The 17,155-nt window shown below is 42.3% G+C and overlaps 1 protein-coding gene across 1 annotated transcript in view; it reads left to right on the top strand.

Moving 5' to 3' along the window:
* zcchc7 (zinc finger, CCHC domain containing 7) overlaps positions 1-17,155 on the top strand; it is a 113,854-nt gene that overhangs the window by 78,877 nt on the left and 17,822 nt on the right. Inside the window, exons 5-8 of the mRNA XM_059338165.1 lie at positions 9,077-9,126; positions 9,548-9,685; positions 9,785-9,955; positions 15,264-15,299. Of these exons, the coding sequence (XP_059194148.1) occupies positions 9,077-9,126; positions 9,548-9,685; positions 9,785-9,955; positions 15,264-15,299 (395 nt within the window). The remainder of the gene's footprint in view (positions 1-9,076; positions 9,127-9,547; positions 9,686-9,784; positions 9,956-15,263; positions 15,300-17,155) is intronic.

Raw genomic sequence — 17,155 nt, 5'->3', positions numbered from 1 at the left:
TTTCCGCCCTCCCGCCCACTGCCTGGCTCACTCCCGCAGGAGGAAATTCATCAAAATGAAATTGAGGTTGCAACTCACTGGTTTTATTAAAATATATTTGCCCCTTACAGACGCTGTGTGCTGGTGTGTCAGTGTGTTTCGCCACAGAAGACAAAAGGGGCACCCTGAATAATTTGGTCAGTTCGATCAGCGTTATTTTATGTGCTTGTGTACACAAGAATGACTTTAGCCTGAAAATACAAACACTTGTTGAGTAGTACGCTGCCCTGCCATAATACTTTGGAGACTGACCTTCCCTAGTAATGGACATATTGAATAAAACATACAGAATGTTGCCACAGATACAACAGTCTAATCTTTTTCTCCCTTGTGTGGGTAGCTGCTTAAACTATACTATCTTTAAAAACTCATGGGTTTAAAGTGTTGAACTTTAAATTAGGGTGGCAAACAACAATTATTTTCCTTTTTGTTTGGCCTATAAAATATCAGAAATTAGTTGAATTTCCTATTGCTTCCCAAGGTTATGTTATCATGTTTTGTTCATCCAACACTCCCAACTCCAAATAATTTAAATTTACTATCACGCAGGACAAAGAAAACCAGAAAACCACCACAAATTAGCCTGAACAAAGTAATGCTTTAAATTTTTGCTTTAAGTGTTTGGTCATTCGACTCACTGAATCGTTTCAGGTCTGCTTATAAATATAAAAAAAAGGCATTTGGTCTAGCCTGATAATATGCATTACAAGAGGAGGGTGTTTTGAAGTTATTTCATCTTTTCAATAAATGTATTTTATGCAGCTTTCACTTATAGTTTCTCTGCAAAAGACAGACACCAAACCAATTGGACTTGGCAGTTTCATCTCCTGATCAAAAGCCTCTCTTATTGCTTTCAAACAATTATGATGTGATATGAAAATTGCCAAAAAAAGGTATGACTTCACAACCCTAAATCAGTTTCTATAACCTTTTAGGTTAGTTCCAGGTTCAAAGCTATTTTCCTGCGACTTTATCTAAATTCTGAGTCACTGATGTAATCTGATACTGAGTCACCAATATACCACCAATATAATAAGTAAATCCCAATATCTTATACTCACGTTAACTTGAGACACACTAAAGTAGAGAATAAACATGTTGAATATAATGTTATTAAAAGCGAGACTGTTTCTCTTATTTTCGTGCGATTTGTCAAAGGCACAAACCATCCAAGCATGTTTAGGGCAATTAAATAAGTAAAATTTCGGCTCGTCCTCCTTTTGGAGCATAGATGCGTGATTGGTGAGAGCAGCAGAACTGGTCATGAGTCAGGACTGTGTGTTTTAATAAGAACCACTCTGCTTATCAACAGATAGGTGGAGATAAATTTCGCGTTTGAATTGAGAATCTCCACTAAATAGAAAGCTAACGGATATTAAAAAGACACAATGACTACCTGTGAGACCCGCAGACATGCACTGGCTTGGGTTAAGATGACTTGAACATGGTTCCGCCGTAGTCACACACACACACACACACACACACACACACGCACACGCACACACACACACATGCACACACAAACAGACTCACTTACTTTTTTTGGCCTTCTCTGGTCCCTGTTGTTGTGTACCCTGATTGGACCATGTGGTTGCCATGCGGTTGCCAGGCCGCGCCCCTGCTGTGTGGTAATTGGTGTCTGTGGTATTGCCGCGTGGCGACGGTGCTTTGACTGACAGGTTTGGCCACCTGCCCTGCCCTGGCTGCCAACATGGTGTGGAAGGGGGCGAGGAGGACGGGAGGAGGTGGCACGGGCTGGCAGGGGGTGAACACTCGACTTGTCATGCAGGGGATGGATAATCAAAGACGGGCTGCGATGAAATATGTGATGGCCGAACACGAGGCAGATTCAACAGGGAGCAGGGTGATGGCATCTGCTCGCATTTGGCTTTTTTTCACCAAGCTGCAGTGGCAAGAATTGGTGTAAAAGCACTGATCAGAAAACATCTTTTCAGATCTCCTTTGACATATATCCCAGTCTGTTACATTGAGGTTTTGCTCAGGTCAAAGTAGACTTCTAGCGCCATGCAGCAGCTGGGCCAGAAATAGTTATTTTAAGCTAACTTGATGGAGTCTGACTCAGGCCGGGTGTAGCTCTGATTATTTGATTATTACAAATGTAATTTAGAAATGTGCCTCTTTGTCTCTTTTGAGGTTAAATAGCAGCATGGCTGGCAGGCTTCAGTGCCCCTGAAAACTATTTCTCCGTATTCCCGACTAAATATTCATCAATCAAAGAAAGGATATAGAACATCCTGAGATCTTTCTTACAAAGACTTCAACAATAAACTCATCTTATGTGCTAAATCAGGACTGTGTTTGTGGGGTTTGATCAAGTTGGATTGACAGTTGCCTTTAGTGATGCGTGGGTCAGGATTTGTGTGTACCCACACCCAACCAACCTGCTATGCGAGGCAATTCGCCTTTCTTTCTAAAACGTGTGTTATTCAACCACTCAAACCCGACCTGCAAGCTTATAAATACCTGACTACTCAGCAATCTATTTTCATATGCATGTGCTACCCGCTAGTAGGTGTTTCTGTAGCTGACCAGTGGTCAACAGAGCGGCTGTAATTTTTTTAATTCAATTCTAGCTCAGACATGAGTTCAGTCTGCAATACGCTTTGTGGAAGGGAAGGTGGGTTGGGACCCACCCACTACATTTTCTAGTAAACCTATGCAACCCATCTGACCTGCAGATTGTGGGTTGACCTGTGCATCACTAGTTGACTTTCATCAGATTCTGATTCATATGTTGCCCACTTCAAGTCAATGCAACGAGCAAAAACAAAACCTCACAGACAGAAATCTCTCAGTTGAAGGTAAAAAAATCTTACAACTTTTGCATCATTTTTAAGAAGCTAATGTAAATGTCTGTCTGTATCTTTAAGTCTCAAAGTGTGTTTTCTCGTCATTCTACAGTTGAACCAGTTGATCTTGTAAATTAACTAAATCTTTGCAACAGTTTGAGAATGCATTTACTTTTGACTCTCTCTTTTACACAGTCTGTCTGTCTAACAGAGAGATCAGATGAAATGGGCAAAGAAAAGCATGAAATGAAGCCAAATGAAATCTGCAGGTTTAATCTATAATAGGCCTGTACAGCTATTGATCTATTCTCAGCATGGCAAATATCTGCACACAGAAGGTGTCTATCTTCTACTTGTTCTGCATATCTTCATCTTCACTACCTAATTTGCTCCACTCCTCGCCTGTCCTCCGCCATTATCCCCAGTCAGTCCTCCTCTACCTGGATGTTTCTTTGCTCTCCGGTGGGTCTTGATATTCACCCTTTTGTTGTGCTGTAATGTGCTCCATGGCCCATACCCATGCATTTTCACCCTCCTCTCATCCTCACCCTCCTCTCGCTCTCTTCCTCTCACTGTTCTTGTTCGTCTCACTTGTTCTCTTGCTCTCTTTGCTATTGTGTTTTACACCCACGCCAGACTTTCCTGTCACACAAAGGAGCGCAGAAAAGCTACGGGTTTGTGTGCGTCTGTGCGTGCGTCTGTGTGTGTGTGCGTCTGACTTAGCCAACCTTTCTGGTGTGTTTAACCTCGCAGAGGGCAAGGCAGTAGGGCAAGGGTGATGTCACAAAGGAAGCACTTTTTTTCCGTGCACACACACCGACACACACAGCCTGCACACTCCCGCCCACCCTCACCATTGTCATGTATAGTGTTGCTAATCCGGCCCTGTCGCTTCAGTATCAAACATAACCTCCATTTGGGGGGCAAGGCCTCTCTTTCACTCCCATTTTGTGTGTGTTTGTGTGTGTGTGTGCTGGTTGGTGTGTTAATGGGCCCAGTCAACAGCGTGGTACAATGGGCGGGCTGGCTTGTGATGCCTGTTTAAGTGTCGGGACAGGGAAAGTGGAATAGGGGCAAGGCAGGCCAGTCTAAGGCTTTGATGTTGCTGGGACAGAGGGGAGAACAGCTTGTAGATGACACACACACACACACACACACACACACACACATTGGAGGAGACTGGTTACAGTTGAGGGTGGTTGTCAGGAGAGACAGCCAAATTGACGGCTGGGTGTGTGTCTTGACGTTCCCAGTCTCTTCCCTGGATTATCAGACTTAAACCACCCTAGAGAAGGATGCACTTTTGGTCCCCTTATATTCCCTTTCTGTGTCTATATGTGTGTGTGTGTATGAGTGTGTGTCACCCCAGGAGAGCCGGGTGTTCATGGTTCATTAGCCACACGTACACTTCTGTTCTGTTCTCACTGGTAGAAAGGACAGATTCAAATCATTCACACACACATACAAGCTCCCCCTCACACCACATACACACACACACACACACACACACACACAGATTTTACTGTTTTGTTATGTTCTGCCGGCTCTGATGAACTGGCACGCAGCCTCCTCCCCTCTCCTCCTCATCTTCTAGTAATCAGGGTACCTATGAGACAGACAGGTAGCATCTGTCGCCTTCTCTCCCCTGATCTTCCCTCCCTCTGTTTCTCCGGCTCCCCCTCTTCCACGCCATTGTGTCGAATTTCCCTCGATGACGGAGTGATGTGATAATGTACGAGTTGTCCCAGAGAATAAAAATTGGTGGAACCCGCTGAATTTCGGTCCTACGGAACATTTTCTCTAATTTTTACTCCGTTGATTGTTCAATTGAATACATGTGCAGATGTTTTTCAAGATCTTTAAGAGCCTGACGGAGGTACCACATACTGTTTTTAGGATCAGTGGACTTCTAAGATGGCTGTAAGATATGCTTTGCCATTAGATCGGATGAAATTGAACAGTTGCAGCCGACATGGCGGAAGCCTCTCTCTCTCTTGAGTCCGTTCAGCTGCTCAGTGAAGCCGCTGCCATCTGCTTATTCAGCTCCAGACTCCTTCAGATCAGTTGGGCCACGATGAAGCGAGCAGCTCTGATGCTTTGGTTTTGAGCAGGGCCTCAAGGTTGATTAGCATATTTTCACCCAGTGTACAGACAACAGCCCCCACCCACCCTCTCCTCTCTTCCGCCTCTATCCGCTCCCCCCCCCACCCACCCATGTGTTTGATTCCTCGGCCGTGACAAAGAGCTTCAACCTTTATCCGTGTGTGTGTTGGTGAGATGGGGGGCCCTTAGATTAAGGGAAAGCTTCCTGCTCTTTATTTGGGGAGTCCCCCCGGGAGACGCTTTGGGAATGACTTTCGTTGAGTCACTAACGCCTACACCCACACACACACACACACACACACACACACACACACACACACACACACACACACCTTTCACCCTTTCCTTTTTTCAAGCTGCCCATTGACTGGGTGCTGGTTGTTGTGTAATACCACCTACGCGTGCACGGAAACACACACACGTCATTCAGAGGCCCCCCAGTCTGTTCACAGTAGGTGAGCGCTGTAGAGGTCCCCCATTCACTTCTCTGTACTAAACTAACCAAAACTTACTTGAAGACTAGAATATCTTTTACTCTAGCGTGACTGTCTTGCATGCATATACACTGCATCTTGCTAGTATAGATGGACAACTTTTGTACACTGATCTTTTCTGATAACACACAGTAATTTAAAGGTTGTCTGTGCTAGCTTCTCTTATATGAGGTTTTGCTGCTTATCTCTATTTTCTTTTATTGCAAATTGAATACCTTTCACTCTGTGAAACTGTGCTAGACATTTTTCATTATTTTACTTTTATAGACAAATGATGGATTGATCAGGGAATCACTGGCAGACTAACCGATGATGAAAATACTCATTAGTTTCAGCCCTGAGATGAAGCAGTCCGACTAAATGCATGTTTTTTGGATGATGCGTCACTGTTGTTGCTCTTTAAAAGTGTGTGAGGGAAATTGCACTGTATGTGTATTTTCTGTGAATATTTCCTTTTCAGCTGTTTTTTATCTTGTAGCTGTTTTGTTTCAGGTTAGTCTCTACACATTGGAAAACTACCCAGTCCTTTTGAGAGAAGAAAATGTGACGGTTTTTAAATTGATATGAATCTTGATCACGTTGTCCAACAAAGTCACTTACTAATTACATTTTTATGGACCGACTTAAAAGTTATTGTCACATGATTGCATCTAGGGCTCTCCTCTACTAAAGAAATGCTTTCAAAAATATTTCAAACAACATTTGATTTAGTCAACTAACCAGTGAATTGATTTATTCAACAGATCTGTAAAACCAAGTCCCTCCATAAGGAAGTGCTACTTCTAGTTTAACAGAGATGTTTTCATAATTTTATTGGAAATAAGTCATTCAGCATGAAAAATGCATTAAGAATTGACTAATCAACTAAAGAAATCAAAGACCAAAATGACAAGTTAGTCAACTAAAGGACTAAAAGGGGGCAGCTCTAACTGCATCATCAATTCAAGTCTTGTCAGACAAAAACGGCATGAATTCTGTAGTGGGGACAATTTTCCTTTCAGAGATGATAATGGACTCCCTTTTAAAAACAAGATATACACAAGATAAACATAATATATAATGTATATCTTATGTTTAAGATACCACCCACTCAGTCACTAACTTGCTCTTACGTCCTGTGAGTGCAGGTACAGAGCACTGAGGTGCAGAAGGGCTCGCTTTGGGAAGAGCCTAATCTCCGCAGCCTGAGCCGCCTCAAATACTGCAAGAGGACTCGCTGAACTGGCTCGAGTGTGTACTGTTCAATCAATCAATCAATTAATCAATCAAACTTTATTTATATAGCGCTTTTCATACATAGAAATGTAACACAAAGTGCTTTACAAAAAATTAAAATAAAAACAGACAATAAAAATGACAAAACCCACCCCTCCCATCCCCACATACACATCTGGACATACACATACATGCACACACACGCACATAGACATGTACGTACACAAACACACACACACACACACTCAGACTCACACACAGCACATATTAATTGACAGTGTAGAGACATGGCAAGGCACCAAGGATCCAGATGAGGGGAAAAAGGAAATAAACTTGTATGTCATTGTATGTTAGTATGTGCTGTAGTTGATGGATGTGTACGGTGCTGTGGAAAGGAGTTTTCCCTTGAGGATGTTGTGGTCTTTGTAGTATTACACTTTCCATAACATAAGGGTTAAAAAATCTGAATATGTATTGCCCAGCTTACAGTATTGCAATATATCGCAATATATTTAATCTTAACCCCTGTATCATGATACGTATCATATTGTCATTTTCTTGCAAGTACACAGCCTTAATATTAGGGGTGTAAATCACAAGTTTCATCACAATACGATATTCTATTGATTCTTTGGACAACAATGTGATATTTGCTGATATCAATAAGTCTGCCACGTTATGTTTTAGATTTGATTCAATATAGTGGCCTGCGATCGATATGAGACAATATCATATCATGTCCACTTAACACAATCCTTTATATTTATATCAGCTTTTTATGTAATATAAGTAAAACGTGATTTGACAATTTTATTACTGAGTTCTAGACATGTGAATGATGAACAATCTCTTCTTCTCAATGTAAAGAATAAATTAAAGTGGGAATTTTGACATTTTTACTTTGTATTGTTGATGTTGGATTGTTGGTCATTAAAATGTCTTGATCGATCGTTACACCCGTTGGCTTGTTCATGTATAGTCACTGACAGGTGTAGCTCCACATATATGCATTTCAGGAGCTGTGACAAACTGCTTCAGTTCAAGCTAGTCCCCCATCTAAAGAATATTTGGAGGTTTTTTTCAACCCAAATGTAAAATCATCTAAACCAGAGTCACAAGCTTTTGCTGCGATGATGACAATGTTGAATTGTTCGTGTGTGTGTGTGTGTGTGTGTGTGTGTGTGTGTGTGTGTGTTTTTAGGTGAAGGTCGTGGCAGAACGAAGCCCCATCCAAACAGCAGCCATTTTAATTTGTTTGACAGGGGAAGAGAGGTGATAACCTCCCTCTGCAGCCGCACACCCAGGGAGGAGAGGGGGGGTTGGAGAGGTAGAAAATAAGGAGAGAGAGAGAAAGCAAAGGAGGGCTGAGCAGAATTGCGATAAGGTGCCGGATAGAGAGAGGCAGAAAAAGACAGACTGAGAGAGATGGAAAGGAGACTGTAATATTTGATTATGGCTCAAGGCTGTATGTTTGTCCAAAGGCTAAAGACTGTCAACCAGCTAATCGTAGGGGGTCGATGAGTGGGTGTGTCTGTATGTGTTTGTGAAAGCATGCAAGTCTGTGTGGGTCATCCCGATCAGCACATAATTTATGCTGAGTACATGTGTATGTGTGTGTGTGTGTGTGTGTACGTGAGGATTTCTGGATGTCAGTTACAGTTCCTTGGGTCTGAGGAGAGTACAGTGGTCTCCCTCAGGGCGCTGTTAGTGCCACTCTCATACAGATGTGCTGGGCTGCCACTGTGTCAGTTTGTGTGTGTGTGTGTGTGTGTGTGTGTGTGTGTGTGTGTGTGTGTGTGTGTGTGTGTGTGTGTGTGTGTGTGTGTGTGTGTGTGTGTGTGTGTGTGTGTGTGTGTGTGTGTGTGTGTGTGTGTGTGTGTGTGTGTGTGTGTGTGTGTGTGTGTGTGTGTGTGTGTGTGTGTGTGTGTGTGTGTGTGGTTCTCTTACAGGAAACTAAACTTACTCCTCAGGGTTTAGAGTTCTTAATAGGGTTGGATTTTGTCTCAAATGTATCAGCTCTGGTTCTTATTGAATCCTGGTTCCAGTTTGTTTGAGTAGGAATAGAGCCACGTTTGTTTCCTGTTTGTAAACAGACATTTGTAGAAAATAATTTGATAGCTTTGATACACAACTCTAATCCTTTATCATTATAGAATCTCTCCCATTTTTATTAGGCTTTTTTTGCCTGAAGATCTCATTTCAACAAAACTGCATTTTGTCAAATATTTAAGAAGTACAGAAAAATCACACAGTAATATTTGCTTTTAAGACTGCAGTCAAAATAGCATAGTAGGGAAATTAAAGCAAAATTTTACTTGAAAATGTACATGAATGAGTCTATAAAATTGAAAATGAGATTCTCAACATAAGCATTGAAATTTGCAGTATTTCAAAATGCATTTTCTCTCCTGACAGATGCTGAAGAACATGAGGGCAGCTGGGTGGTTTCTTCTAAGGACAGGGAGGTAGGTGGACATTAGTAACTTTACAGTATGTAATATATGTCATACTCACATTAAGCCACTCCTGTCTTGCAAGGTCTTTACAGAATAGTTTGTGCTTGTGCTAAAAGGTGGCAGTTTTCTGAAAAGCTTGAAGGAAGGGGATATGAAATGTGTGTCAAAAGTCAAACCTTTTTTGCCATCATGCACAGTGCACATTAGTCCTTTATAACCAAAGTAATATGTTAGAAGTTATGTGTGATTTTCTCAAAAGAATATTTTGCTGTTGTTAAAGGATATGGCACACTTTTATGCTTTGGAACAATACTATTTCTAATGTTTTCTCAGATTTTCACTGAAAATGATTGACAGCTTAAACTTTTGTCTTTTGTAGGTACAAAACAATAAATAAGTTAATGACACCAATTGTGTGTGTGTGTTTCAGGCTCAGATCTATAACAGGGACAAGGGTGCCAGGATAACAGGGCAGCGGTTGTCAAACAGATACTACACGAGCAAGAACGTCCAATGTAGAAACTGCAACAAGAACGGACATCTCTCCAAGAACTGCCCTGAGCCCAAAGTCAGTTCCACATAGTGCACAGTAGCATGTACAGCTCATACACACTGATGAGTACAAGTATATAATCTGTGGTGTCTGTGTACATGTGTGTCTGTGCAGAAGTTGTCGCCCTGCTTCCTTTGTGGCACCCCAGGCCACCTGGTCAGCGAATGTCCCAATAAGCACTGCAACAACTGCGGTCTGCCCGGACACCTCTTCAACTCCTGCAGCGAGAGAGCGTACTGGCACCAACGCTGCGAGCGCTGCAACATGACGGGGCATTTATTTAATGTGAGTATAGCATCCTGTTTTATTAGGTTGGAATTAAAATTAGGGAAGAAGGCTTTTGCACTTTGAGTCTAAAACCAACCTTCATCTAGCCTGGCTAACACCAGACCAAATCTCATTGGAGATTAGGTCTGGACACCTTCAATGCTTTTCTCCGTAGAGGAGGTGTGGTTTACGATCCTCCGGAGCCGTTTATTGGACGCTTAGAATGTCTATCAAAGCGTCTGTAGGTAGCTCTTAGCCAATCAGATCAGTTATACCAGATGACGTAGTAGAGCAACAGAGATGGATGTTTGTTGTGTGTGTGTCTGTGAGAGAGTGTTGTTTGCTGCTTTGCTTCTCCAGTTCTCGCTTTCTGCAAGATTATTTATTTTCACGCTTTATTCCCCCTCATGTCATTCTGCCACACACATCCACTGATTTTATGGGCAATAAACAAGCTGCTGCGGGTCTCTGGGGGCTCCGCTGTCCCCCGATTCGGAGCGAGATCACCGGCGGTGACCGGCGGTCTCACCGGCTCGGCGCAACGAGCCGCAGAAACCGCCCGTGCGGCGCTAATAGCCCCGCTACCGGTGATCTGGCTACCAGCCGGGGGACAGCGGAGCTGCCGAGAGACCTTTCGCCTTTCAGCTTTCGCTCTAAACTATTTAAAACACCATCTACAGCTAAAGAGAGTTTCGCGTCTGCAGCAGCCATGTTGGATCCGGAAAGCTTCCAAGTGCCGAGTAGTACGCGTCATCATCTCACCGTCCCTCCCCGCTCTGTGATTGGATCCCTAAAACAGGGCTAAGATAATCGCCTAGTTGCCAGACCGCCTGGAGGTTCGAAATCAAATTCGAGCGCGCAAGGCAGTCTGGGTATACCCAGGCTAACCTTCATCAGGGCCAAATGTGCATTTATCTGCTGCTGTAACAGCCTCATCTCAACTCTCAATAAGATTTTTGGAACCTGGCCAAAGGTATGTGCTACCATTTAGTGACGAGAGCAGCAAAGTGGTCAGTCTCTGATGTTTGGTGATAAGGCTGCTTCATCTCAAAGGTTGTGTTGGATGGGGTTATGGTCAGTGCTCTGTGCAGACCAAGCAGCAACCTCTTGGACTGAAAAGTGAAGCCATTGCGCAAGTGCCAAATCTGTAGTACCTTGACTGGCCAATTGAAACTGGGTCCAAAACATAGACTGTATATAAATAATGGACGTAGTCTCCGTGACGTCACCCATTGGTTTGTGGACTGCCCGTTGGAAGCCTCGAGTTCAGCGTTACACTCGTCGCCATCTTGCGTCGCCATCATGTTTCCGATACGCGGAGCAGACCATTGGACTGTGGCGGAGCGCAAGGGATCTGACGACACTGACTACACGCCTCTCTACACCGGCAACCCGACTGAGAGAAGCCGCTGCTAATTCATGTTAGCATTAACTGGAGCATTAACTGGGATGTTAGTTTTGGCTAGCAAAAAAACAAAAACAAAATGTATCTTTCTTACCTCAGAAAACTGAGCAGCGACTCCTTGGAGTGTCTGTTAGTCCAACCAAACGCTGAACAAGACATTTTACTGAACAAAACGTTCAAATAAACTGTCATTAAGTGAAAATATAGTGTGAAAGGGTCAAAGTTATGAGACCAAACCGCTAAACGTCCTCTTTTCTATCTATATAACGTTATATATAACTTTATTGACACGTTGCCGTGGATACGCTCTGCTTCTCTCCTGGTGATGGCTCGCCTTGTCAGTGACCTGTCAATCAAAGCTAGAAACGCCCCAAATCATACGATTCTTTATCTTCTATTTTCTTCTAAATGGGGCCATTATTAGAACTATTGACATCAAATTGTCTTGAAGAAGATTTTTTACTAGCGATTGAGACCATAATGTTGTCCCTGAAAGATTTTTCTGAGGTAATAAATCAAGTGAGAAGTTTTCAAATTTAGCACTGAAATGAATGGGCAGATTTCTTTTGCAGCCAAACTTAGCACCCCCTACTGGAATTTTCGGTGAATTGCAGGCTTTATGCACTTCCTGGTGGCTTCCATGCTCAGGCACGGAGATTGCCGCCTGGTCCAAAAGGGAGTCAGTCCCCACAGACCCCCATGTTAAAATGCCCAACTTAGTTTCAGTTGCTGATTTCCCCATTCATGTCAACTGAAGGGAATTTGTTACATAACTCGCCTGTTTTAAATTATATTAAGACTTGAAGTTATGCATAATGGAGTGCATGGCCACTTGAGTGACGGGCACTGTGTTCAGCCCTCCTCAGTTGAAGCTAACATGGAGCCGGCAGGCTGGTCTACTAGCTCCGCCCTTTCATTTCTGCTCACCACAGTTTGACAGACTGTGTGCTAACCTCAGCTAAGCTGCCTACAGCTAAAAGTTTCCAACGATAAAAAGGAGTCATAAATTCATAAATTCATTTGCTTGAAATAAAACAATGTATAGACTTAGCTTTATGTGCAAGAACACTGTTGTCTCTTCTTTTACAATACTCTGCTGACAAATTATGTTGTGAATGAAGGTCTGAAATGCATATTATAGTCCTTTCTTTCTACGTCTCTATAATATGTAAGAGCTATTATTTCAATAACTAATATTTCCTTTGGAATATCTCTCACTGATCTTTGAAACTGACATATTGACATGCGGGTTGCAAAATGCGTAGAAGTGACCCTATAAATACAACTAAATCAACCACAATCACACATGAAGACTTAGTATTTATAGTAAAAAAAAGAAAGAAAAGGGATTGAAGTTCTTTCTCTGTTTACTTATTGTTTACTTTGATCAATGTTTTTTTTCTGGTTTGTTACTTCTCTTTTAATAACATGTATTGACCAAAATAAACGGAAACGAAACGAAAAGAAACGAAAGTATTTCACAAGTTACAAATCTTTGAATTCAATCAACTGCATGCCACTGTGAGCGAGTGCAGCTAAATGGACACATTTAGAATGTGTGTGCGGCCTTGTTGTCAGAACAAAGAACAATTAGTGCTGAGTGTAAACATAATGAAGCACCAACCTTTTATTCAAGAAGTATACTTTCTGTACTTTTATTTCCTCTCCATTACCTCCTCTTTTCTCCCGCTTTTCCCCTAATTTTTTCCTCCCTCTCTCCCCCACTTTCTCTCTGGGTAATAATGAGTGACCAGGGGTCAGCACACGATGCTGTTCACATTAATTGATACACTTCAGCAATTACAGCTTAGTTATGTCCCTGCCATGCTGCATATTCCAGCTGTGGGCTTGTGTGTGTGTGTGTGTGTGTGTGTGTGTGTGTGTGTGTGTGTGTGTGTGTGTGTGTGTGTGTGTGTGTGTGTGTGTGTGTGTGTGTGTGTGTGTGTGTGTGTGTGTGTGTGTGTGTGTGTGTGTGTGTGTGTGTGTGTGTGTGTGTGTGTGTGTGTGTGTGTGTGTGTGTGTGTGTGTGTGTGTGTGTGTGTGTGTGTGTGTGTGTGTGTGTGTTGGCACTGAAGGGTGAATCTAATGACCATCAATGACAATTATCCCACCGCAACGTTCATTACCTTGCCCATTTACACTAATGCCATAGAATGGAAAACCCTGTGCATGTAAGAGCTCGCCTGTGTCCCCCCCACCTCTCGCTCTCTCTCTCTCTCTCTTGCTCTCCGTCAGTCATGTACTGTGCTCTGTGTAATGGATGAGTAACCAGGTGAACACCAGAGGGAGAGGGGAGACCAGGACACACACCGCCCGTTCTTTCTCTCTTTCTCGCCCTCTCTCACTGTCGTCCATTCATCTTCCCCTCTTCCTCCAGATCCTCGTGTTCATCTTGTTCTTCCTCTCTCTTTTGCATATTGTTTTCAACAGCAAACAGAAGTGCAAAGTTGTGTGGTATTGTAATTACCCTTTCCTTGGAACACATAATTTTTTTTTTCTTACACTCACAAATTATACTGTATGTGTTAGTGTGAGAGAGAAAGAGAGTCAGGTCTCTGTCCCCTGGGCCTTTCTGTGTCTCTCATTAAAGACAGACGGTTGACGGAGCGCGAGTATGTCGCTCGCCTCGCCTGTCGCCCTCGACAACAACACACTACCCCAGCGGTCTGGAGGGAGAGAGCAAACGGGAGGGAGCTGGTGTGGGTGTGGTGGGGTGGTTGTTGAAGAAAAGAAAGCTAGATGAGAGGTGGAGGAGGATACAGCTATCGAAATTCATATTTGCCCATCTCTGTATTCAAATCTAAACAGCTCAGATTAAGCCAGAAAAAGTGCCCAGCGTTCTTTACGGGCTTAAAGGTCAGGATTTGAACGAGCACTTTCGGCCAAATAGTCACTTTTTTATGTGACTAGGATTTGCATATCATGCAAATTTGTATAAGGACTTGTTTATTATATGCAAGAAAATACAAAACATAGCCTTCCTCACAGGACAGGCTTAAATCTTCCTCTCCTCCTCTCTCTGTCTCTCTCTGTCTCTCTCACTCAGTAGGTGTGTAAGTAGATAAATCTTGTTGCCTGCGGCGACTGCGGCATTTTCAATTTCCCAGTGGGAAGTGGCGGCGGTTGGGAAAGGATGTCGGAACGCTTAAGGAACAGCGTGGCGAAGCCCCGGAGATAATGCTTTAGCCACACCGGGACAAAACAACTGACTGCCTTACTTACTGACTGACTGACTGACTGACTGACTGCAGAGAAACATGAGGGAAAAGGACTGTTGCTGAGGCTTAGTGAGAGACAGAGGAAGAGACCTAAATAGTCAGGCAGGCAAACAAATGACACCAAAGGCTGCTTTTTAGATTTCTTTTGGACCTCTCTATTTCCTGTCCTGTCTGTGCTCTCAGATCTCTCAGAAATAAGATAGATAAGATAAGATACAGATAAGATACGCATCCATGCTGTAGGCTGTTTGTTTATTTTCAATTTCCTATTTTTAACCTGCCTTTTTCATGGTTCCTACGGGTGCTGGAAATCCTTGAAATCACTTGAATTTAATGTTCTGTTTGAATAAAGTGCTTGAAATGTAGCTTATATTGGATGCCAAATCTGCTTTAGAAGTTGTGACATGTTTTGAAACATGATACTTTTCATTTATAACCCTTCTGTAGAATACTGTCATAAAACATAATTTTGTTTTTATAACAAAGTCACATCAAATTCCATGTGATGAAGAAGTATAATAATCTGAATACAATAGTACCATATCTACTTTAGATAAGGATGTTATTTACCATGGTTGTCAGGTGCTGGAACAGCTTGATGTTCATGTTGGAAACTGTGAAGGAATCCTGTTTCTTGCTACATAAATGTGTATTTCTGTGTGTATATTTGATGACCATATCAAGTGTTTTTCTCTCTTCTCAGTCTTGTCCGGAGATCTGGAGACAGTATCACATCACGGTGAGTATCCTACCACAAAACCAACACTCTCAATGAACTCCACACTTATGATGTTCACGCTTTCATTTGAGCAGTTGAACACATCTTCATCAGTAAAAATGATCTATTAAAACAACATTATTTGGTTTCTATAGACACCATTTACTCATAAGAGCAGCAAGTGACATTTCCTTTGTATTACATACATAGTGTGTTAACTTTAGGATGCAAATTTGAGTTTTCACCAGCATGGCAGATGTAATAATATGGGGCCAGTCCCCACACTATTATACTAGTATTCCCTAAGCATTATGAGGAGGACACTTCCTGTGGTGGACACATTACCGCACCAGCAAAGTAAAGAAGGAAATAAAGTTAGGTCTAACAGTTTATAACTAAAATGACCAAGACCAAAAAAGAGAATTGTAAAAATGTGGCTTAAAATTGGATAAATGTCAGTTTCATGGCGACGACGATGCTGAAACATTGGAAAAGGTCAAATATAGGGGAAACGTTAATTTAAAAAAAAGTTTAAAACAAGATACAGGGTTTGGTAATTGTTGGAAACACTTGGTATAATGTAATTTCACATACAACAAATGTCTAGGGTTTTTTTTTTAGAAAAAAGTAAAATATTATACCTGTATCCCTAATACTTTGTTAAAGTATACTCATTGTTCAGTTTGAAGAATGAAAGAACAGTTTGTAGCCAACCTGTGTCAAATGTAGCAAAATCCCAGCGGACGTAGTAGTTCTGCTCAGAGTCCCAATTAAAAGCAGAGAAATGTAAAAGAACAAGGTGGTGGTGGAGAGGGTGACTAAGCCAGCAGCACACTCACCCTGCCCCACTTTACACTTCTTAAATCTTTTTCATGCAGAACCTGCCTCATCAGAATAGAAATATTTCAAATCGTACTGTACAGAGCGTGCCTTAACCAGTAGTATGTTCAACAATATTAATTTCTGAACTCAAGGGAGACTTTTTAATTATTTAAGTGTTTTAATTTATAGAATATGGTCCACTTACACATAGCTGACATAGGCTGAAGTCGTCGCTGGTGAGAACACTCACATCACTTTCTCTTTATGTTGTTGTGACGAGAACCAGATCATTTGCACTTCAGTATATGCATGCTCCAAAATGCTGAAAGAAAGAAAGTTTTTTTTCCATAAGAATTGTAAAAGCACAGGTGTCAAACGATCACTCAGAATCAATAAGTCAGTTGTGATTGGTATTGACCGTGCCCTGTAGCAGATGTGTGAACCATGGCGGGGAAAAACATCTCAAAAAGATTAAGGAAGTGCCCTGAGTGATGGGAACCTTTACTTTTTTTGGCTTCATTTTCAACCTAAGTGCACATGTGACGTGTGTGTGTGTGTGTGTGTGTGTGTGTGTGTGTGTGTGTGTGTGTGTGTGTGTGTGTGTGTGTGTGTGTGTGTGTGTGTGTGTGTGTGTGTGTGTGTGTGTGTGTGTGTGTGTGTGTGTGTGTGTGTGTGTGTGTGTGTGTGTGTGTGTGTGTGTGTGTGTGTGTGTGTGTGTGTGTGTTCAGAAACAATGTGTCAAAGAGTAGAGAACTGTGTGACAGTCACATGGGCCATATGTCAGCAGGGATGCATTTGCTTATTTGTGTGTGTGTTTATCCCAAATCTGAAAAGATAACTAGTTTCCTTGGCTCTTTATGTATGTGTGTGTGTGTGTGTGTGTGCATCTGAGCGAGGGAGTGATATAGACCTCAGCCTAAGAGAAAAGAGCAGCTTGTTTGTCAATTAAAAGACGTGATAAAGCATGAAATGGGCTGCCAACGCCACTCGGGACGAGGGAGTGAGAGAGAGAGGGAAGAAGAGTGTGTGTTTGCATATATCTTGGCGTGCACTTT

This window comes from Centropristis striata, chromosome 1 (genome assembly GCF_030273125.1).
Source record: "Centropristis striata isolate RG_2023a ecotype Rhode Island chromosome 1, C.striata_1.0, whole genome shotgun sequence".
Classification (NCBI taxonomy): domain Eukaryota; kingdom Metazoa; phylum Chordata; class Actinopteri; order Perciformes; family Serranidae; genus Centropristis; species Centropristis striata.
This window is presented reverse-complemented; position numbering and strand designations above follow the sequence as displayed.